We start from the raw sequence: 24,607 nt of genomic DNA, 5'->3' as shown, positions 1-24,607 counted from the left end.
ATCTGTCTAACAGAAAATGTCAGGTGAAGCGACAGCACGGAAAAAATGAGAAAGCCAAGTGGCGGGCTTTGAGCTTCACGCTTCGCGGGGCTATTGAAATGAGTGACAAAGACCTTTTCTGTCCAGAAATCCCCCACTTTATTTTTAAGCCTGGAAACTGGTTAGTCATATCTCTACAGAACACTTCCTGTCCAGGGGCACGATGATGGCAACGAGCCGCCGAGTTTAGTAGCTGCCTACATGTCGTCGATTGAGTCATTTATGGAATAAAAAACAGCATTGAACATTAAAAAAAAATCTGGCCAACTGAATCTTTTAGAAGACAGACAGTGAAAACAGGTTTGACTGTGTCACAGGATTGCCATGGGAAAAAAAAAAATAGAAAGACAACACTGAACAATATTACTCTACGAGACTATCTGCTGGTGGTTTGGGGGCTGTTCTAGCAACACCACCAAATAAAACACTTCTCCCACTCCCACCCATTAGATGAACAGTACAATCGATATCCCACATCTCCATTTACAAAAACATCGAAAGACTGTAGACTCTCTCAAGGAACCAAGACACAGCAACCACATTCCTTTTTTTCTCTTAGTATGATCTAGTAATGGTGGAAGGGCTGCCTGAGAATTTTAGAAAAATTTCCTGCAGAGGGCCAAAATGCAGATGGGGACCAGAAACGTCACCGACGGGTCATCACGTGACATTTGGAGACGAGAGGAAAATAAGGAAGGTCAAGGAGGACCTTATCCGCGGCCACCCCGAGGGCTGTGTCAGGCTTCAGTGAGGCTGCCTCTCCCAAAGGCGATTGTAATTTTACCTGGCTAACCCTCCTGCGTGTTGCCACAAGCCAGCTGAAGTTTCAGGGAAGAGAAACACGAGGAGCAGCTCCCCTCCCCCACCTGAACCCCAGGCCCAGGGGGCAGCCCCAAAGCATGCTGGGACCGAGGGCAAGGGCAGGAATGTCAAGTCATCCCTCCTGTGGTTCTGGGGTTATCAGTCTGATCAGCAAGTCAGCTAGAGTCGAATAAGCCGAATAATCTAAACCAGTTCTACCCGTAAAAACCCTCGTCCTGGAATTCTTCAGCAAGCCTGCTGCCCATCAGACCTTAGGAGCTGGCCGGCCCCCCCACCCCAGGAGTGAGGGGGTGACGACGGCTCTCCGCTCCTCCAACAGCCGTGACCCAAAGGCCTGCCGGCCTTCCAGAAAATGGATGGCACAGTACAGTAGGCAGCTTTGAAATGGCTCCCGCAGGCTGCCTTGACTGCCTTGCTCTAATTCATCATCTGCCCTTTGCAAGCTTTTCTGGGGAAATCATTTTTATAACCCAGTGAGAGTGTCACCAGAAATGCAAGCCAACACAACCCAGCCCTGGCTTCAGACCGGCCCCCGATTTAGCAGTTGGAAAGGCGGCTGCATTCCTCAGTGTCACGTCCTTGTTTATGGGCCGGGCCCGAATCCCACCCGGGGAAGAGCTGCGCAGCTTCTGTGCCCTCCACAGGCCACTGCTTCCCCGGCCTGCAGGCCCCCACGTTGGCCTCGTCCCGGGGGTGGGAGGGAGGACTGGCTTGCCATCACACCGCCTGGGAACGCACAGTCAAGCAGGCCAGACAGACTGCCGGCAGGTCGCACCCCATTATCTCTGTTAAATCTGCTCACCTCTCTCCTTTTGCCCAAGTTTTTGTTTTGTTTTTCTTTCTCTCTCTCTCTCTCTTTTTTTTTTTTTTCTTGTTCCAGAGTTATTTCCTTGCTCCTCCCTTCCTGCCTCTCCACACGCCTACCCCTTCCCTACCCCTTCCCTGGGAGGCTCTGCCCCGGGCCCAGATCCCGCCCTGGGTCTCCCACCCCCACCCTCCCCACACTGCTCCCATTCACCATTTCTTCCTCAGGGTTCCCTTGAAATTTTGAAACCTGCCCCATGGCCACTCCCTCCCTCCAGGATCCTCGCTCTTCCGGTTTTCCAGCAGGCTTCTCCTTCCCGCTCAGTAGGTACTCTCACTCCTTGAAAACTCTCCTGAGAAACTCCCTCTTTATCTATCATCTCCTTTCTCTGGAGAACTGGAGTCCAGTGTTTAGGTTAGACTTGGCCATCCTGGGGAAGGATCCATTTTCATCTAGTTATTTCGTCACTGGCTTTATTTATTTATTTTTTAAGATTTTATTTATTCATTTGACAGAGAGATAATGGCAAGAGAGGGAACACAGCTGGGGGAGCAGGTAAAGGAGAAGCAGACTCTCACTGAGCAGGGAACCCGATGTGGGACCGATCCCAGAACCCTGGGATCACGACCTGAGCCGAAGTCACACACTTAACCGACTGAGCCACCCAGGCGTCCCTTCATTTTCGTTTAATTTTCAAAAGGTGAAAATGCTGTGATAAGTGTTTTATGATAAGGAGAACAGTCAGGGCACTAGTATCACACTTTTATCAAATAACTTTACAGAAAGAAAAAAGTTCCTTGGGACCAGCCGACCCTTCCCTGCTTTCTACAGAATGGGAAATGGGGATTTCATCAGGTGAATATGGTAGGTGGGCCTCAGACGGGCTCTGTCTTTGGGTGTCATTATAAGCCTCCTTATTCACACAGCACCTGCCCAGGGAAGCTGTCTCATCGGACACAGGGGCTCTCAGGGGGACAAGCACATTTCCACCGCTGAGACAACTACTTGCCACCTCAGGAGAAAATATACCACATTTTCTCAGCATGGCTCAATTAATGAGTATGGCCCAAATCCCATTTATTACGTCTAAGACTAAAGCCCAAAGAATTCTCGTTCATCTGTCAAATCTATGGTGTCCCTGGCAAACACATCAGCGGTCTCCTGACATGCCCTCAGGGAGAAAAGACACAGGGATGAGCGGGTGGGGAGTGGACATGAAGGCAAAGAGGAAGCGAGCAACAGTGTCTAACTCTCAGACTGGCCAAAGCTTCTGCCTGGTGAGAAGGGCTGGACTGAGCTTCCTGCTCACATTTACCTGTCAGCCTCGCGCACCAGTGCTCACTGCATATGATGCCACAGGGACAGGGTGGAGGTGATGGGGAGCAAGAAAAGGATCTGGAGGCAACTAAAACTTGAAGGTGGGGACCAATGGAGATGTTGAACACCCCCTCTTCCTCAGGAGGCTAGGGCACCTGCTCCCAGCTGGGGCAGTCCTCTTGCACCCCACACACCTCCCCTCATTCCCACTCAGTATTGGCTGGATGTTCGTGATGTGTTCTCAACCCTTAGTGGATGAGATCTAAGGCTCCCAGCCTTTGCTGAGGCCCCAGAGAGAAGGCGGCAAGGCAGCCATCTTCAGCACGTCTCCTTAGACGTGGCTGTCACTGTCTCTGCCAGCTCTCATCCTCCTGGCTTCAAAAGCCTGGTTGTCTTCTTGTCTTCCTCCCAACCCTTGAGCTACTTCTTTTATGGGTTGTGCTTACCTCTTTCCTTTCTAAAAGGCAGGTGTTTCTCAGAGGCAGAACCCGTGGCCCAGACCTCATCTCCCTTCAGTGTTTTCCTGAGAGATCTCATAAAGGAAAAATTGAGTCTCCTCTTCTGGTTGGATATTGACACACTGCTGTCCAGGCTCCTTCACACAGGCTCAGTACTCTCCCCTCCAGACCGACTGTGGCTCTCTTCTGGCTCAACCCTCCCCACCCCGAACCCTGTGCCCCAATTCCTGGAGGGTTATCACGTTTCCCTCCTAGGAGGGATCTTAGGCATGCTTCAATCTACTATCATGGCTACATTTTCCAAACAAGGAAACTGAGTTTCAGAGACACTCCTCAGTGACCAAAGGTTGCACAGGCAACCAAGGGCAAGGTCAGGAGCAGAAGTGGTGTCCTGATTCCCGGAGCCTTGTCTGTTACTCAGTGTCCCCCCTGGGCAGCCTGGCCTCTACTCTGACCCTGGGTATTGCTGAGACATGGCCCACCAATGCCTTCTGGTTCATGAGCTATAAACCTCCTTCTTTCAGTAGCCTCTCCTCTCCTCTAGCTAACTGTGAAGTCATTGCTGTCATGATGATGTCTGGTGAATACTTCCTCCTCCAGATTCCCATAAGGTCCACAGACTCAACCTTGTGCTGTACCAAGCTGCCCATCACCTATGTCATCCTATGTGCTGTGTAGAATGCCCTGAACCTGAAGTCTTTTGAGGGCGCACGCGTGCGCGGGCACACACACACACACACACACACACACACACACACACCCTCTGCTTCCCCAGACCCTACAGAAGAAGTTCTGACTCAGTTAACTTTTGCTGCTATGAGTTTCTGAGGCCCAGTGATGAGGCAGAGAGAGGCTGACTCTGGAAGCAGGACTCTACTGGACTGTCCATGGCACACAGAACAGCCCATGCTTTTGGGAACACTTCTGATCTCCAGCTCCTCAGCCTAGCTGAGGGAGCCATGGAAAAACACACACCTGGGCCAGAGGAGCTGGCATCAGGCAGGCAGAGAGGACATGTCACACTGGAAGGAGAGCTCATGAGTTGCTTATTCTCCTCTTGACAGCCAACCCCAACTTGGCCAGCAAGGCTCCAGGAGCCTAAAACTGTCATTTCACTCAGGGGGCTTTCTGCTTAGTGGCCTCTTTGCTCCACCGTTTTCTTGGCAGAAAGTCTGCTTCCACCCCTTCACAAAATTAAATCTGGTCACTGCAAACCTGGAGAGCGTATTTCCAGATCAGGGGGCAGAGGACCCTACACATGCAAATACCACCCCCCCCGCCATCTTTAAAACCATAAATACTGCAAGGTACCACCTAATAATATCACAGGTTTTGCAGAGTCTTACAGATCACCCCAAAGCCACACCCTATACATTTACTGCCCATTCACCAGTCACTTGGGACGCACTACAAACTCTTCTTCAAGGATCTTAAACCCTAAGAACAAGATTTAAATAACTGCTCTTTCAGGTCTCTTGGTCAGTGGTGGAGGGGAAGGGTGGGGAATAGCACTGGGCAGACTCCCAGAATGCACCAGGCCCATGGGGCTCTGGGGTGCTCGTATGGTACAGTGACAACACGTCTGGTGTCTGAACGCTTCCCACTCACACACAGGGACACGTTCTCCCCAAGGAAGAGCGCCCCTGCCCAACCAGCACCCTCCACAGTTCACTTTCCTCAATGATGTTCTTCTCAAAGAAATGAAAACAAATGAGCTCACAGCTTCATTGCCTCTCCCTTAGTCTCCCACTTTTCTAAGCCAGGGACTGATGAGGACCTGTTTGCAGGGCTAAATTTTATCCCACCATGCCTCCTCCTCTTCCTCACCTGTTCCTCTCCCGAGTTCCACTTAGGAGAAGGGGAAATAGGAAATCTTCGTGTGTTCGACCACTCCCTTTAGGTTTTGTAAATTCCCCCTCAAAGCTGGTGAAAGGCATCTCTACAAACAGATGAGGTCTGTCCTCCCGCAGCGAGACCTCATGCACAAATCCAGGATGCGAAAACCTAGGTCTGCCAAACTTCTTTTTTGCCCAACAGGCCTAAATGTGGGGGCGTCGAGAGGGCCTAGATTTCACCTCTCTGGGTCCCGTTTCTGCATCTCTCTGTTTTTCTTTTTAAAGATTTTATTTATTTGATGGAGAGCACAAGCAGCGGGAGCAGCATGTAGAGGGAAAGGGAGAAGCAGGCTCCCCACTAAGCAGAGAGCTGGCCATGGGGCTCGATCCCAGGACCTCTAGATCATAACCTGAGCCAAAGGCAGACCCGTAACTGACTGAGCCATCCAATCACCCTGCATTTCTTAAAATTAGAGGTAAGATAAAAGAGCGTGCAAAGTTGCTTTTAACTCTCTAAACTGTGGCGATTCTAATTTGTGTTTGTAGGGGGATCATTCTAATTACAAAGCCTTCTTACTAAAGATCTTCCTGAAATATTACAGATAGACATGATGAGTTGACTTCTTAAACATTCAGCTCATACTACCATTTTAGGCACAACCCACTAAATGAACACAGGTACACAAACATGCTCACCTCCTCCTTTTCCAAGTTGTCAGCATCATCCCCATGTGGACGGAAATGTTGACAAATAAATAGCCTGCAGCAGATCTAGGGACTGTGCATTATTCTGAAATGAAATCCCTGGGTCCTGAAATTTTTTGGGCCCCACTTTTTGGCTACTTCTTGGATTACCAAAAGCCAGGAACATGGAACTTAATCACCTGTGGTAATTGTTCCCTGGCATCATAATCTAGGGACAAGAAAGGCGTGATGCATACTCAGTCCAATGGAAATTTCAGAAGTGAGGAAGAAAAAGGCCCCAGATGTATGGAAGCTGACAGAGCTGGGGGTGTGGGGCAGTGTCAGGTCATCAGTGATGTCCACTGCACAAGAGACAGTGTGGCATGGATCTCTAAATGGATTTTCCACTTTTAGTCCTTGAGAGCACACCGTACTTCAAGGCTAATGACTACATAAAAGGAAACATAATCACATCAAAGTCTGGTGTTTGGGGGCATATGCTGTACCTTTTACATTATACATGACATCAAGGTCAGCTGCACCCAAGGCAATGCATTTCTTCCAAATCTTTCCTCTTCATTCCCTCTGTAAAGCCAGGGCTGGTGCAGGGCAGGAGGGATGAGGGGAGAGGACTAGTAGTGATGCCCGGTGCTCAAAAATGTGAGGCCCTCTTCTAGTAGAGGTCCTTGGATCCCTCCCACTGCAGTGGGCACCAAGCACCTCCCACCAGCCCTGAGGGGCTGCTAGATCCCTCATCACAGGGAGAAGGATGCACTTAAGACTCACTATATCTGCCCCCGAGAGGCACAGAAAGAGCCAGGGCCTGGGCTCTCCACTTTCTCCTCCAAACACCTGGTCTCTCCACTCTCAGTATCTCAGACTGGGGTACAAACAGGTGCAAGATCACAGGCAGCATCCTCCTGAGGGCCAGGCTTGACAATAGGGGAGGGCCAGAACCATAGAACCTCAATTCAAATCCTGGTTCCACTTTTCCTCACTGTGTGATTTGGGGCACAGTTTTTAACCTCTCAGATTTCTTTATTGTTTTGTGCAATCAACACAATGGGTTATTATACAAGGATTAATTGGATAAGATAAAGAATCAGATGCTTAGCACCACGCCTGGCACAGGGAAGAGCTCAGCACATTTTAGTTTCAAAACTGTGTCTTCAGTCTTCAAGGCAAGTCACTATGGGCCCTGACCCCAGAGATCAAAGACACACGCTTGTTTTGACTCTACCATTAAGAGTGGAGAAGTTAAGAAACCCTAAGTAGGTTTGGAAGGCGCTCCAGAAACTGGAAGAAGTGTTCAAAGGTTTTCATCCTATGACATGATCTCATTTTAAATCGATTAATTTGATAATGCTTTATTAGGCTCTCCACTGTGAAAGGCCCTAGGTCAGCCTCTGGGGATTCAGGAAGTAAAACAGGCACAAACCCCACTCTGAGAAGGCTCAGAGTGAAGTGGAGGGAAGGGAAAAGACAATTAGTAATAGTAATTAACGTGAAAATACGGTACAATGGAGGGGAGTTTAGGGTGTAGGGGAATGCCATAAAAAAGCATCTACTCCAAACTGGGTCCAGGTGAAAATACTGACCATGCAAGAGTGATCCCAATGAAGGAAATGGCATTCGTTGAGGGAACAAGGGAACGCAGGAGCAGGACAAGCCCAGTGGGATAACAGATACTGGTTGTTCTTTTGGTGATTTCACCTAGGAACTCCCTTCCTGTTTCTGGAGGAGCCCTCATTTTGCAAGAGGTGGTAGGAGTTAGACCCCTATCTCCCACTTCCAAAGCCAGAAGCTGACATTCCCTTCCCGGCTCCCACCCCGGGGGGTAGCAAGGGGCAGATGCACAATCTTACACTGACCCAACCAATCGCTTATATCAGGGGTTTTCCGAATGCTGAGGATGACCAAAACCCAACCAGCCACATCTCAAGTCCCAGGAGTGACAAAGCTGAAAAAATATAGCGAAGGTGAAGGCTGCGGTGAGGTCCTAACCAGGCAATTCCAGGGTATGGCCTCGGGTCCATCTCCTGATGCATTTCAGGGGCCCATTCTCAGACTTTTTGTGGACGTGTGAACTACGCTGTGTGCTTCCAATGAATTCCTCTGCTTATGACACCACGAATCAGTTTCCACTTCTTAGAGCCAAGAGCCCTGATGACATAGGGCGTTACTGCCACCCGTCAGGGTACAGACACCGAGGGCCTGCACCCAGGGACAGGGGAGAAGAGAAGGAGATGCAGCTAACAGATAATAAGGATGATGAAGAGCCAGACGGAAGACGAAGATAAACAAGAGGGCAGGGTCCAGGACGCCCGCAGATGTGTAGTCTGGAAGCCAAGAAGAGAGCAATGATATTCACGGGAAAGACAAAACACAGGTCAGATTTGTGAAGAGGAAGAAGTGATGGGCTCTGTCCAGACCTGCTGGTTTGACAGTCAAAGCTTGGTGCGTACCAGGAAGCTGGTTCTCAGAAGAGCTGAGAAAGCTGGAAAGCCAGGAGATCAGACAGAAAACAGCTAGAAAAAAGGGAAGGAGGGCAGGACAGTGTGGCATCACTGGAGCCTGGGAAAGAACTGCAGGGAACAGCAACACTGGTCTCCCAGCATAAATGTTGCAAAAAAACCCCAAACCAAAACCAAAACCCAAAACCAAAAAACCTAAAACCAAACCAAGTCAAGCAAGATCAGGACAGGACAACTATGAAGGCTGGTTCACTTGTGATTCTGGCAGTTTCTGACATGGTGGAGAAAAAGACAGAATTTGGTGGGATGAGGGATGACAAAGATTAAGACAGTAGGAACCGTGGGGAAAAAAAAATTTTTTTTGAAGATTTAATTTATTCATTTGCCAGAGAGAGAGAGAGCACGCGCACAAGCAGGGGGAGCAGCAGGCAGAGAGAGAAGCAAGCTCCCTGCAAAGCAGGGAGCCCGATGTGGGGCTTGATCCCAGAACTCTAAGATCATGACCTGAGCTGGTAGACATTTAACTGACTGAGCCACCCAGGCGCCCCTCATTTTATCAATGGGCAATGATCACCTCTTCCCACTCCCAGTGGGGAAGAAAGTAGACATGGTGTTGACCTCAAGAGCTTGTGGTCTGGAGAACAGATGCTGAACAAACAGGGTCAGGCAGTGGAATAATGGGTGGTCTGAGAGAGGTCAATCGGGGCTCCTAATTTAGGCTGGAGGTTCAGAAAAAGCCCCTCCGAGGAACCGAAAAGAGGGTCAGGTGGGGAAAAAGCTATTTCGGGCAAGAGGACCAGCAAGGGCAAACACTCTCAAGTAGGGAGCTGAGCACATCGCCGTGCAGAAAGAAAAGGACCGAGAAAGCTGTGGGGTCCACGGTGGGGGTGGGGGGCGGGTGAGGAGCCCCAGGTGGAAGGAATGGCATCCCCTGAGGGAAGGACCCCTGCTCCACAGACACCAGGAGGCAGGGTGTGGGTGAAGATGAGTCTGTCACCTTGGCAGCAGGAAGTCGAGGGTGCTGTCTAAGGGCTACTGTTTTCTTTGTGAAATGGCAGGCCTGGTGAGCAGACAGGAGAGAATCTGGCTGAGAGGTAGGATGGGTGTCAGGGACCAGGCGGGGGTGGGGGGGGGGGGGTGGGGAATATTATTATGGGCCACGGAGGAGGAGCTGAGCTCACTCACAGCTCAACCCCTTACGTCTTCCCAAGTCCCCACACAGCAACCCCTCCCACCCAAGGGCTTTCTCACTTCCTGATATCAACACTATAAGAAGTGGGACATGGGAGCCCTGGATCCCTTCATGCTTAGCACTAGAAAGGTCTTCAGAGACCTTAGCTGACATTCAGTTTTTTCTTATTTCATAATTAAGTACTTTCCATAACAGGATGCCACTCAATCTGAAGAATGCGGCCATCAAATTATCTCCTGGGGAACCCCTGTCCACTGGAAACCGTTGATAGCCTCCTTCCCATGACCTTCCCCTTTTTAACACACCGTGTTTCTCCCTACATGTCTCTTGCTCTCTTATTCACATCATGCCCAGCTATCTTAAATTCATTCCACGTTTAATAAAGTGAGGCCTGGATGATCTCTCTCTGTTTCATACTCAAGCACAATCACCGATTCATTTGTCAGCAGGCAAAATGAAATCAATTCTCTAGGAGGTAGATCTAGACCAGAATGGAGGTTCAGCCCTCCTGGCACAGGGTCAAGTACGTTCTAAACTCTGATGGCTTATGACAATATCCCTAGTCATTTGCTTCCACATTCACAAATACGTCAGCCTCCAAAGACTTCTGAATCGACTTCAGATTTAACCCCAAAGAAAGTGTACTAGTCCCTCACTTTGGCTCAGAATAGTGACTTAAAAGTATTCCCCAGTATGGCAAATCAGCTACAAAGCATCAGAAGGCAATTTTTTTGCAATGTAGACATTGTGAAGAGTTTGTGTTGATCTCATATTAAATAAGATAGTGAAGGGGCGCCTGGGTGGCTCAGCAGGTTAAAGTCTCTGCCTTCGGCTCAGGTCATGATCCCAGGGTCCTGGGATCAAGCCCCATGTCGGGCTCTCTGCTCAGCGGGGAGTCTGCTTCCCTCTCTCTCTCTCTCTCTCTGTCTGCCTCTCCGCCTACTTGTGATCTCTGTCTGTCAAATAAATAAATAAAAAAGTAAATAAGATAGTGAAGTCCATCAGGAGGGAAGGAAAAAAAAGCTAAGGATTAGGAAAAGAATTAGTAGGGATAGAGAAGATAATAAAAAATAACTTACCCAGTGTGGTTCTTTTCATAGACATCTGAGAGGTAGTAGCCAAACAGAAGGTTCTAGATCACAGCTAATACCAAATCTTACAAGAACTGCCCAGGACATGGACACACACACATACACAAATACCCTTTACTTCCTAGCAGAAGTTACAATGATTCTATTAATACAGTATTCATTCTAACTCCCTGAAGTTATTCTATTCTATTCTACCCTAACTGCCATCAATTTAAAACTATAGCACCTTCTTATTATTTTTTTAAAATTCTGGGCTTTCTGTAAAAAAGCAGAAGCCAGATACATTCCTGCAGGTCTGTAGAATGCAAATGACGGTGAGTGGAGGCCAGCTGAGGACAAGTAAGAAGGGACCACCCAGGGGCCTCATCACACTCCAGTTTTTAGGTGAACATCCAGAGAACTGGGCAGGAGGGAAGAGTGCGGAAACTACTAGAGGAATATGTTATCAACTTTGGGATACTGTGTTTCCACCTCCTTTTTTCCCAGAAGAAAGGAAAAACACACTCAGGGAAAAAAAAAAGACAAATTTAAATGCTGCTTGTACTCTACACAGAAGTTCACCAGGCTGGATTCTCTTGGCCCGTTTCCTATTTGCCTTTGACTCCTTTTGACTTTACTATAAATTGCTGTTATAAAGACAGAAAAAGCATCTACTGGCACAGAGTATATCAGGACAGAGGCCGCAGCAAGGAAACATTAATCCCTCCCCTCTCCATCAAGCTCAAAAACAATGCTCCTGGCTGTCATTTTTCATGCACAACAGTCTTGTATTTCTATTAAATAAGCCTCTTTTATGGACTGCTCCCCCCACACTGCATAATAAGGTAAACACTAGCCCACAGAGACTACGTTATGAAACACAGAACTCTCCATTGGGAGGAGAATCAGTAAGAGACAGAAGAAGACAAGTTTCAAGGGATCTCGCTAACTCCTGCCTACAAAGTGGAGAATGATGGGGCTCCCTTCTATTCCCCCAGCTCCCAGTGGCTGCTGTGACTAACTTAAAAGTTACCAGTTTCCCAAGAGACTACTTGAAAAGAAAAGGAATTTTTATAATTATGAACAGTCTCCTCTCCTACTCTCTACTTTTCCCCAACTATCCTTACTCCCACCCCCACTTACAAGAGGACTTCTGTATACATAAAGTTTCAGGAAACAAAGCATACAAACACTCACACACAAATAAACTCCCCGATCTAACACCAGCGTATAATTGTGTTTGGGTTTGGAGTTTTTCCAGCCGTGTCACCCGTTCTCTGTTAGGAGTAAATGAAACCCTTTGCCTTGGCAAAGTTTAGAAACAGACAAAACTTTCCTCAGTTGCAAGCTGCACCAGGCGCCCCTCACATCTCTCTGATCCCTTAAGCCCCCCCAACACAATGAACTCACTGCTGGACCGTCAGCAAGGGGAGGGGGGGGGGGGGAAAAAACACACACACACACACACACACACAACAAAAAAACCCCACCAACCAACCTATTTCCCAAATGAAGATCTTTCGCTTCTCCCCCTCGCTCAGCTTCCCCTTTTAACCGGAAACACAAGGAGTTTCCAATTTCTGAAACCCTTTTCAAGGGACCCCAGACTCTTTGGGCTCTTCCAAGGGGACTCGCTTCAGGCAGTCCTGATGCAGGCGGTCAGCGCTTTCCAAAGCACATTCTGCATTCTTGGAGTCAACACAGGGGGCCGTTTGATGTCCAGATTAATCTACAAAGCAGCCTTTAGCAGACTGGCTGAGCTAGGTCCTCCTCTCGTCTCTAGCAGCCGGGCGAGAAGGGCTCTGCAGACTCCACTCTAACCGAGCTGTGAAGACGCAAGGCGAGGGACAAAGTACCCACCGCTCCCCTTCCCCTTAAACTCCCATCTACTCCCCTACTGCGCCTTTCCTCCACATTCCTCGGCGGGACTTGGCAGCCCCCTACCCTCCTCCTCTCCCTGCCAAATCAAAGTCATACCTTCCTTGGATTCTTCTGCTTCGCAGTGCATGGTGGCAGAGTAAGCGGTCGCAGGGGCGATTACCGCGGACATGTACTCCGACCAGCTGCAAGTTCGCTCCGAGGCCAAAACGCACACGCCAGAAAATAAAAGGAAGCAAAACCACTAAAATCAAAAACCTCCCCGGGGCGGAGGGGCTGGTTCTGGTGCAGGGATTTTCAGGGGGAAAGTTCTGCAAGAGTGACGAATCGCGTCTCAGCTGGGCGGCGGGAGTCCGCCCCCGGGCCGTGCGCTCCGGCCGTCGCTGGGCGGAGGCGACCTGGCGCGGCTGGCGGGCCCCGGGCGCACGCAGGTGGGGCGGAGGCCGGGACCACAGCCCAACTGTGCGAGGAGGCAGGGCCGAGGGGCGCCGGGGGCAAACGTGACCCAGACGGGCTACGCCTGGGAAATAAATGCGCAGTCAGGAAAAAGGTCTTACTCCTCTGAGCGCGCGCTGCAGTCGTGCAGAAGTAAGAATTGCACACTCGGTCAAAGAAACACCTCTGGATCTCCGGATGAACATTTTTCGGCGCCCAGTTAACTTGCCTTGTCCTGGAAGTGGGGGATCTTCTATGCCAGGAAAATAAGGATGTTGAAGCTGCTTCGGGTTGTACGCTATTTTTGCAGGAAAATAACGTGGATACTGGTCCATGTGGCTGGAAGGACCAGTTTCACCAGGCAGCAGGGCCTTTTGAAGAAAGTGGGGGCGGCCCTCGCCTTACCTTTGCAAGGGAAGACCAGACAAAGCGGCTTACTCAGCATAACCGGGGGGAGTACTCTTCCTCAAACCCCAGCCTGGCGCACAAGCTGCTCGGAGTTAGCCCCAAGGGTGGTCCTCCGAAGGAGAGCGCCCTTCCCTCCGCGCGCCACTCGGAACAACCAGGATACATTCCTTCCAGATGCCAAAGGGGGTGGCACGGGGTGTTCGGCCTTTGAAATGCTGATAGAACGTAAAGTCTGCAGAGCCTGGGGAAAGACAACTCAGTTCTTGCCCTCAGGTCCGGTCCCCTGGCCCTTAAAATCGGCGGAGAGGTGGGCGTCCTGACTTCGGAAAACCTTTGATCTTCCAAGGAGCGAGGAAGGAGCTGACCCTGATGTGCCTGTCTTAATGGAGGTAGTTTACAGAGCACTAGTTCCACCACTGATCTAAGGCAAAAAAAATCCTCTAATAACGCACCTGAAAGATCGATTCGGGAACTGGAAGAAAACTTTACTTCCCAGCGACTTTCTTTTCCCTCCTTTCCCATTGTTATATGGGAAAGCAAAACAAAACAAAAACAAAAAAAGAGAAGACGCTAAGATAAATTTAGTGAAAAGAATACAATAAAGACGGATTTAAAGAGCCCGAATTTATCATTTTTATGACCTTGAGCAAATTCTTTACTCTCTCTGCATCCCCCCCTTCCCTGACATGTAAAATGAGGATGAAAAGTAGTATTTGTTTTACAGATTTATGTTTGGTATGAAATAAGGTAATAATACAAGCAAAAAGGGATTTGAAAACCATAAGTACTACATAGATTATTACTAACTATTGCACCATTAAAAATAAATTTTTGTAAAGGATGCTCAGGTATTTTACTTCCATATGGAGTTCAAACAGGAAAAAAGGATTTATGCAAGTCACAAGTAGAAGTGATTATAAATATTAATATCAGGCCTAGATATTAAAGCACTTCCTATTGCTGAATGAACCAACATGCCTAAGACCCTAAGCAGACTTCTATCTCAATTTCACTGCAAGGGCAGGATGGCGAGAGGAAGGCATAGCCAATGGAGAAGAGAGAAGGGGAGAAACATCTGGAAAATATCAGCATTGCAGAGCCTCCTGAAAAGTGACCTCACCACAAAAAGGTTAACACTGTGCATCCTTCTGAAAGTCATGGTTAACTACATGGTCCCCTCTGCCATGCATTCTGGGTCAGGAGCGGCGAAGATGCATACTTCTCCCTCAGTGACCTCAAACTTCCAAAGGAGACTTGTGATCATTTTGAACCCAGAGAAATGCTCCCTCACCAGTAAGAAGCGACATTCCGGGTCCTTCCCAAGGCTTCATTCTGGGAGCCCTCCCTCCCGCACAAATATCACCTGCCCTTGTCCTCCCTCCCGACAGCCCAAATGTCCACAGATGGCCACCAGGACCCTAAGAGGACCTTAGCAGGTCCTGAGTCACAGAGATAAGATAGCTCCCATTCAGCTATAATTGGACTAGGATGCAACACCTCCTTCAAGGTGATCATTATGCAAATTTAGACAACCCAAACTCCAAGCCCCAGCCGCTGCAGGGAGGGCTCCCATTCACCTTCTCCCTTCAGAAGGGGCCCTCCTGAAGAACGTTTATTAAACGTATTTTTGCAAGTCCAATTACGGATAAACCACATGAGAGGCGCCAAAAGACATGTCCCTAGTGTTCTGTTTGTTTTTCATACCAGATTCACAAAAAGGCCTTCAGGTTAGCCAAGGAGAGAAGGACCGCTGAATGAACAGTCCCAGAACAGTCCCATTCCTGTCAGGTCAGCCTTGTAATTCAATTTAGAGTCATTTTCAAGGCTCTATCTTTGAACACCTGGAAAAAAAAAACTTCTTTAGTATTTAAATGCAACCCAGCAGTCACCTTGGGGAAGGATATCCTGGTCTAGCTTAAGAACAAGGAATGTGCAGCCTATTTTGAAAGACTGAGTGTGCACAACAACGCTGCTCACCTTGGTGCAAAAAGCACCACCCCAGGTTCCCAACCTGCAAAGTGAAGCCAAAAGGGCAGCTGATTCTCAGGCAACTGAGTGGCTTGCGTGTCACTTCAGATCTGTGCTCCCTCAGTCATTTCATCTCGATTTTGCTCGGCTTTTGTTCCAAAGGGGATGAGTCACTTTTTAGCCTCCAGAGACTAATGCACTAGGACCTTACAAGGAGTCACCTCTCGTACCCAGAATCTGTTCACTTTTGAATATTTAAGAAATCCTCCCACTTGCTTTAGACTGGCTGTATATCGTTAGAAGTCACACCAATAGTCATTACAGACCAGCCCCTACAAAATAGCAATTAAGTGAATACCATACTGCACTTACATACTAGGTTGAACTTCGACTCATGTGGAGCAGTGGGTCTCCCCCCTTCTGTGCCAAGATGGGAGAGGTAAAATGCTGTATAAGATTCTGGTGGTGTTTTCATTCATCAGGCAATATCAAGTATCACATGTCAATGGGACCTGTTCATCTGGAGCTTACTGGTATAATTTTGGTAATCCTTTTTTTTTTTTTTTTTTTTTGGTCAGAAAGAGAGAGACAGAGAGAGACTGAGCAAGCAGGGGGAGTGGCAGACAGAGAGAGAAGCAGGCTCCCCACTGAGCAGCTCCCTGCTCCCCATGTGGGGCTCGATCCCAGGACCCTGGAATCATGATCTGAGCCAAAGGTATATGCTTAACCAACTGGTGTCCCTAAAAAAAAAAAGGATTTTATTCAGATTTCCTAATGATTTCCCTTGGATCATCATACCCATTTTACAGATAGGTCATTCAAGGAACGGAGGTTATATGATTTGTTCAAGATCCCAAAACTAAGTAATAGTGTTCTTCAGACTGCAGGCTTCCTCTCTAGACTTTCTGACTCTATGAAACTACTCACATAAAATTCAAGTCCTTTATTTTGTAGAAGGGTAACTCAAAGACTGCTACACTGGGAGGTTTCCAGAGTTCGAGCTCACCAGGAGGCTAACATAGCTCAACTCACTCTGTCTGAAGGCTTAGATCACAGGCTCCAATGGAAGTTACTCCATTCCTGATATTTGATGTTTTAAGTAAGCTATAAGTTCAATAGCTTTTATTTATTCAGCAACATGAAACCACTATTTTTTTTTTTTAATTAAAAGTTCAGTCAGGACCCTAACTAAAGCTGCTGGGCTATGAGTCTGCCAAGAGCAGGGAAAAGACCATCAGGCTTGGTGGGGGAAGAACTGGGACTGACCACCATAAACCAGGAAGCACTACCTCCCGTACATTCGGAGGCAAATCATACAAACTCCCTTTCCTGAATGACATATCTGTAAAATGGGTATGATGACCCAAGGGAGATCATTGGGAAGTCTGAATAAAATCTTTTTTTTTCTTTTAAATTCCTTCTCCTCTCACTTTTCTGCTAAAAATGGGCAAGCCAGAGGTGCCTGGGTGGTGTAGTTGGTTAAGTAAACGGACTCCTGGTTTCGGCTTAAGTCATGATCTCAGGGTCATAAGATCGAGCCCCACACTGGGCTCTGTACTCAGTGTAGAGTCTGCTCAAGATTCTCTCCCCCTCTGCTCTCTGGCTTGTTCTCTCCCTCCCTCTCTCTAATAAATAAATAAATCTTTAAAAAAATTTTTTTTAAATGGACAAGCCACTGAACCTCTTTGGGCTTCTGTGTGCCCATCTATAAAATAGGGTCCATGCCACTTACTCAACAGAGGAAAAACAATAGTGAAATGAGGCAGGAATGTGACAAAGCACTGAAAATTCTGAAATTCCCCCCCCTTGGACTCTCTCCTGAATACTTTCGTGAATGAGGCCAGGTTGTTTTAGGTTGTGGAGTATGTATCTGGAAGCCCTAAATGCTGGCCCTACAGACATCCCAGATAGGAACGGCAATCTAAGGTGAGGGGTCCAGCAACAGAACGTGAACACAGGACTGAACCTTCTTACCGTGCCCAGTTTAACGGGGCAGCACAGGGGTAACATGAGGGGGGGTAAATGATGGGATTCACCAGGGAGAAGTAAGGCAGGTGTGAGACTGAGCCTGGAAGGCACCATGTCACACCAGATTCATGAATAACCGGGCTTTCCTCCAGAAAAGCAGCTAGATGAAAAAGTGACCAACAGTGATAGTCACAGAAACTCCAATTTGGAGGTAACCCTGGCGCTCATGGCTCTAATCCTCTAGGTGGCTGGTGAAGCGATCTCTCACTCACATCCTAGGCAGTAAGTAAGCATTCATCCAGACTTTGCCTGATGACCTCTAGGCAGAGACGCACTCTTTTGAGAGCCTCATCTCCTTTATGATCATTAGGAGGTTCCTCTTTATAAGAAACTGCAACTCGGAGTCAAGATGGCGGAGAAGTAGCAAGCTGAGACTGCTACAGCTAGCCGGAGATCAGCTAGATAGCTTATCTAAAGATTGCAAACACCTGAAAATCCATCGGCAGATCGAAGAGAAGAAGAACAGCAATTCTGGAAACAGAAAATCAGCCACTTTCTGAAAGGTAGGACCAGCGGAGAAGTGAATCCAAAGCGACGGGAAGATAGACCCCGGGGGGAGGGGCCGGCTCCCGGCAAGCGGCGGAGCAACCGCGCACAAAATCAGGACTTTTAAAAGTCTGTTCCGCTGAGGGACATCGCTCCAGAGGCTAAACCGGGGCGAAGCCCACGCGGGGTCAGCGTGGCCTCAGGTCCCGCAGGGTCACAGAAGGATCGGGGGTGTCTGAGTGTCGCAGAGCTTGCGGGTATTGGAACGGGAAAGCCGGCTACAGAGACAGAGCCGACAGTAATCTCGCAGCTCCGTGTTACCTTGAACCGGTCGCAGGCTCGGTGAGCTCGGAGCGCGGCCGGAGGTCAGGCAGACGGGAGTAACTGGGCGCTGTTCTCTGAGGGCGCACTGAGGAGTGGGGCCCTGGGCTCTCGGCTCCTCCAGGCCGGAGACCAGGAGGCCGCCATTTGTATTCCCGTCCTCTGGAACTCTACGGAAAGCGCTCAGGGAACAAAAGCTCCTGAAAGCAAACCCGAGCGGATTACTCACCCCGGCCCCGGGTAAGGGCGGTGTAATTCCGCCTGGGGCAAAGACACTTGAGAATCACTACAACAGGCCCCTCCCCCAGAAGATCAACAAGAAATCCAGCCGAGACCAAGTTCACCTACCAAGGAGTGCGGTTTTCAATACCAAGGAGAGCAGCAGAATTCCAGAGGAGGAGAAAGCCAAGCACGGAACTCATGGCTTTTTTCCTGTGATTTTTTTTAGTAGTCTTGCAGTTAATTTAATTTTTTCTTTTTCATTTTTTTTTTTTTTTTCGCCCTTCGGGTAAAATTTTATTTTTTTTAACTGTTACCTTTTTCTTTTTTTTTAACGATTTTTTTTTTTTTTTTTTTTTTTTTTTTTTTCCTAGTTTATCTAATATATATATATATATATATATTTTTTTACATTTTTTCTTAGGTGTTTTTCTTTTTTTTTTTTTTTTCTTTTCTTTTCTTTTTTTTTTTTTTTTTTTTTTTTTTTTTTTTTTTTTTTTTTTTCTCTCTTCCTTTTTTGAACCTCTTTTTATCCCCTTTCTCCCCACTCACGATTTTGGATCTCTTCTAATTTGGTTTAAAGCATATTTTCCTGGGGTTGTTGCCACCCTTTTAGTATTTTACTTGCCCCTTCATTTACTCTTATCTGGACAAAATGACAAGACGGAAAAATTCAACACAAAAAAAAGAACAAGAGGCAGTACCGAAGGCTAGGGACCTAATCAATACAGACATCGGTAATATGTCAGATCTAGAGTTCAGAATGACAATTCTCAAGGTTCTAGCCGGGCTCGAAAAAGGCATGGAAGATATTAGAGAAACCCTCTCGAGAGATATAAAAGCCCTTTCTGGAGAAATAAAAGAACTAAAATCTAACCAAGGTGAAATCAAAAAAAAGCTATTAATGAGGTGCAATCAAAAATGGAGGCTCTCACTGCTAGGATAAATGAGGCAGAAGACAGAATTAGTGATATATAGAAGACCAAATGACAGAGAATAAAGAAGCTGATCAAAAGAGGGACAAAACAGCTACTGGACCACGAGGGGAGAATTCGAGAGATAAGTGACACCATAAGACGAAACAACATTAGAATAATTGGGATTCCAGAAGAAGAAGAAAGTGAGAGGGGAGCAGAAGGTATACTGGAGAGAATTATTGGGGAGAATTTCCCCAATATGGCAAAGGGAACGAGCATCAAAATTCAGGAGGTTCAGAGAATGCCCCTCAAAATCAATAAGAATAGGCCCACACCTCGTCACCTAATAGTAAAATTTACAAGTCTCAATGACAAAGAGAAAATCCTGAAAGCAGCCCGGGAAAAGAAGTCTGTAACATACAATGGTAAAAATATTAGATTGGCAGCTGACTTATCCACAGAGACCTGGCAGGCCAGAAAGAGCTGGCATGATATTTTCAGAGCACTAAACGAGAAAAAACATGGAGCCAAGAATACTATATCCAGCTAGGCTATCATTGAAAATAGAAGGAGAGATTAAAAGCTTCCAGGACAAACAACAACTGAAAGAATTTGCAAATACCAAACCAGCTCTACAGGAAATCTTGAAAGGGGTCCTCTAAGCAAAGAGAGAGCCTACAAGTGGTAGATCAGAAAGGAACAGAGACCATATACAGTAACAGTCACCTTACAGGCAATACAATGGCACTAAATTCATATCTCTCAATAGTTACCCTGAATGTGAATGGGCTAAATGCCCCTGTCAAAAGACACAGGGTATCAGAATGGATAAAAAAAACAAAACCCATCTATATGTTGCCTCCAAGAAACACATTTTAAGCCCGAAGACACCTCCAGATTTAAAGTGAGGGGGTGGAAAAGAATTTACCATGCTAATGGACATCAGAAGAAAGCAGGAGTGGCAATCCTTATATCAGATCAATTAGATTTTAAGCCAAAGACTATAATAAGAGATGAGGAAGGACACTATATCATACTCAAAGGGTCTGTCCAACAAGAAGATTTAACAATTTTAAATATCTATGCCCCCAATGTGGGAGCAGCCAACTATATAAACCAATTAATAACAAAATCAAAGAAACACATCAACAATAATACAATGATAGTAGGGGACTTTAACACTCCCCTCACTGAAATGGACAGGTCATCCAAGCAAAAGATCAGCAAGGATATAAAGGCCTTAAATGACACACTGGACCAGATGGACATCACAGATATATTCAGAATATTTCATCCCAAAGCAACAGAATACACATTCTTCTCTAGTGCACATGGAACATTCTCCAGAATAGATCACATCCTCGGTCCTAAATCAGGACTCAACCGGTATCAAAAGATTGGGATCATTCCCTGCATATTTTCAGACCACAATGCTCTAAAGCTAGAACTCAACCACAAAAGGAAGTTTGGAAAGAACCCAAATACATGGAGACTAAACAGTATCCTTCTAAAGAATGAATGGGTCAACCGGGAAATTAAAGAAGAATTGAAAAAAATCATGGAAACAAATGATAATGAAAACACAACGGTTCAAAATCTGTGGGACACAACAAAGGCAGTCCTGAGAGGAAAATATATAGCGGTACAAGCCTTTCTCAAGAAACAAGAAAGGTCTCAGGTACACAACCTAACCCTACACCTAAAGGAGCTGGAGAAAGAACAAGAAAGAAACCCTAAGCCCAGCAGGAGAAGAGAAATCATAAAGATCAGAGCAGAAATCAATGAAATAGAAACCAAAAAAACAATAGAACAAATCAACGAAACTAGGAGCTGGTTCTTTGAAAGAATTAATAAAATTGATAAACCCCTGGCCCGACTTATCAAAAAGAAAAGAGAAAGGACCCAAATAAATAAAATCATGAATGAAAGAGGAGAGATCACAACTAACACCAAAGAAATACAAACTATTATAAGAACATACTATGAGCAACTCTACGGCAATAAATTTGACAATCTGGAAGAAATGGATGCATTCCTAGAAACATATAAAACTACCACAACTGAACCAGGAAGAAATAGAAAGCCTGAACAGACCCATAACCAGTAAGGAGATTGAAACAGTCATTAAAAATCTCCAAACAAAACAAAAGCCAGGGCCAGACGGCTTTCCGGGGGAATTCTACCAAACATTTAAAGAAGAACTAATTCCTATTCTCCTGAAACTGTTCCAAAAAATAGAAATGGAAGGAAGAAAACTTCCAAACTCATTTTATGAGGCCAGCATCACCTTGATCCCCAAACCAGACAAGGATCCCACCAAAAAAGAGAGCTATAGACCGATATCCTTGATGAACACAGATGCGAAAATACTCAACAAAATACTAGCCAATAGGATTCAACAGTACATTAAAAAGATTATTCACCACGACCAAGTGGGATTTATTCCAGGGCTGCAAGGTTGGTTCAACATCCGCAAATCAGTCAATGTGATACAACACATCAATAAAAGAAAGAACAAGAACCATATGATACTCTCAATAGATGCTGAAAAAGCATTTGACAAAGTACAACATCCCTTCCTGATCAAAACTCTTCAAAGTGTAGGGATAGAGGGCACATACCTCAATATCATCAAAGCCATCTATGAAAAACCCACCGCAAATATCATTCTCAATGGAGAAAAACTGAAAGCTTTTCCGCTAAGGTCAGGAACACGGCAGGGATGTCCATTATCACCACTGCTATTCAACATTGTACTAGAGGTCCTAGCCTCAGCAATCAGACAACAAAAGGAAATTAAAGGCATCCAAATCGGCAAAGAAGAAGTCAAATTATCACTCTTCGCAGATGATATGATACTATATGTGGAAAACCCAAAAGAATGCACTCCAAAACTGCTAGAACTTATACAGGAATTCAGTAAAGTGTCAGGATATAAAATCAATGCACAGAAATCAGTTGCATTTCTCTACACCAACAGCAAGACAGAAGAAAGAGATATTAAGGAGTCAATCCCATTTACAATTGCATCCAAAACCATAAGATACCTAGGAATAAACCTAACCAAAGAGACACAGAATCTATACTCAGAAAACTATAAAGTACTCATGAAAGAAATTGAGGAAGACACAAAGAAATGGAAAAATGTTCCATGCTCCTGGATTGGAAGAATAAATATTGTGAAAATGTCTATGCTACCTAAAGCAATCTACGCATTTAATGCAATTCCTATCAAAGTACCATCCATCTTTTTCAAAGAAATGGAACAAATAATTCTAAAATTTATATGGAACCAGAAAAGACCTCGAATAGCCAAAGGGATATTGAAAAAGAAAGCCAACGTTGGTGGCATCACAATTCCGGACTTCAAGCTCTATTACAAAGCTGTCATCATCAAGACAGCATGGTACTGGCACAAAAACAGACACATAGATCAATGGAACAGAATAGAGAGCCCAGAAATAGACCCTCAAATCTATGGTCAACTAATCTTCGACAAAGCAGGAAAGAATGTCCAATGGAAAAAAGACAGCCTTTTCAATAAATGGTGCTGGGAAAATTGGACAGCCACATGCAGAAAAATGAAATTGGACCATTTCCTTACACCACACACAAAAATAGACTCAAAATGGATGAAGGACCTCAATGTACGAAAGGAATCCATCAAAATCCTTGAGAACACGGGCAGCAACCTCTTCGACCTCTGCCGCAGCAACATCCTCCTAGGAAACAACGCAAAAGGCAAGGGAAGCAAGGGAAAAAATGAACTACTGGGATTTCATCAAGATCAAAAGCTTTTGCACAGCAAAGGAAACAGTTAACAAAATCAAAAGACAACTGACAGAATGGGAGAAGATATTTGCAAACGACATATCAGATAAAGGACTAGTGTCCAGAATCTATAAAGAACTTAGCAAACTCAACACCCAAAGAACAAATAATCCAATCAAGAAATGGGCAGAAGACATGAACAGACATTTCTGCAAAGAAGACATCCAGATGGCCAACAGACACATGAAAAAAAGTGCTCCATATCACTCGGCATCAGGGAAATACAAATCAAAACCACAATGAGATATCACCTCACACCAGTCAGAATGGCTAAAATCAACAAGTCAGGAAATGACAGATGCTGGCGAGGATGCGGAGAAAGGGGAACCCTCCTCCACTGTTGGTGGGAATGCAAGCTGGTCCAGCCACTCTGGAAAACAGCATGGAGGTTCCTCAAAATGTTGAAAATAGAACTGCCCTATGACCCAGCAATTGCACTATTGGGTATTTACCCTAAAGATACAAATGTAGTGATCCAAAGGGACACATGCACCCGAATGTTTATAGCAGCAATGTCCACAATAGCCAAACTATGGAAAGAACCTAGATGTCCATCAACAGATGAATGGATCAAGAAGATGTGGTATATATACACAATGGAATACTATGCAGCCATCAAAAGAAATGAAATCTTGCCATTTGCAACAACATGGATGGAACTAGAGCGTATCATGCTTAGCGAAATAAGTCAAGCAGAGAAAGACAACTATCATATGATCTCCCTGATATGAGGAAGTGGTGATGCAACATGGAGGCTTAAGTGGGTAGAAGAATAAATGAAACAAGATGGGATTGGGAGGGAGACAAACCATAAGTGACTCTTAATCTCACAAAACAAACTGAGGGTTGCCGGGGGGAGGGGGTTTGGGAGAAGGGGGTGGGATTATGGACATTGGGGAGGGTATGTGATTTGGTGAGTGCTGTGAAGTGTGTAAACCTGGTGATTCACAGACCTGTACCCCTGGGGATAAAAATATATGTTTATAAAAATAAAAAAATTAAAAAAAAAAAAAATATTAAAAACAAAAAAAAAAAAAAAAAAAAAAAAAAAAGAAACTGCAACTCAAGGGCGGTGACTGTCAAATTCTTGCCACTCTAACCACCGTTTTACACCCTCCGGCAAGGAAATAGTTCTTTAACACAACTGAGACAGATTTGGGTGGGGGAGGGGGAAGCAAGAGCAGGAGGGGCAGAGAGAGGAGAGAATCACCAGCAGGCTCCATGCTCAGTGCAGAGCCCGACACAGGGCTTGATCTTATGACGCTGAGATTATGACCTGAGCTGAAATTAAGAGTCAATTGCTTAAGCAACCCATTGCTGGAGCCCCCCAGGTACCCCAAAAAACACAGATTTTTTAAATGGATTGTCTTTTTTAACAAGCCAGGGGAGAGCCCTCTCGTGTTGGCTGTAACGGACTGCA

At 46.2% G+C, this 24,607-nt stretch overlaps 1 protein-coding gene across 3 annotated transcripts in view; it reads right to left on the bottom strand.

The window, feature by feature from the left end:
* LOC123392376 (tumor necrosis factor alpha-induced protein 8) overlaps nt 1-24,607 on the bottom strand; it is a 66,747-nt gene that overhangs the window by 24,812 nt on the left and 17,328 nt on the right. The window contains exon 1 of one of the 3 annotated variants that reach the window (XM_045081211.1): nt 12,674-12,824. The exons of 1 other annotated variant lie outside the window; for it this stretch is intronic. In XM_045081211.1, the coding sequence (XP_044937146.1) occupies nt 12,674-12,746 (73 nt within the window). In that variant the 5' untranslated portion in view covers nt 12,747-12,824. Of the gene's footprint in view, nt 1-10,705; nt 10,746-12,673; nt 12,825-24,607 lie in introns of those variants that run through there. One more of the 3 variants, XM_045081212.1, reaches the window with a different exon arrangement.

Source organism: Mustela putorius, unplaced genomic scaffold (genome assembly GCF_011764305.1).
Source record: "Mustela putorius furo isolate JIRA1106 unplaced genomic scaffold, ASM1176430v1.1 tig00000529_pilon_pilon_pilon, whole genome shotgun sequence".
Lineage (NCBI taxonomy): Eukaryota > Metazoa > Chordata > Mammalia > Carnivora > Mustelidae > Mustela > Mustela putorius.
Note: the sequence above shows the minus strand (reverse complement) of the source record. Positions and strands in the feature narration are given on the sequence as shown.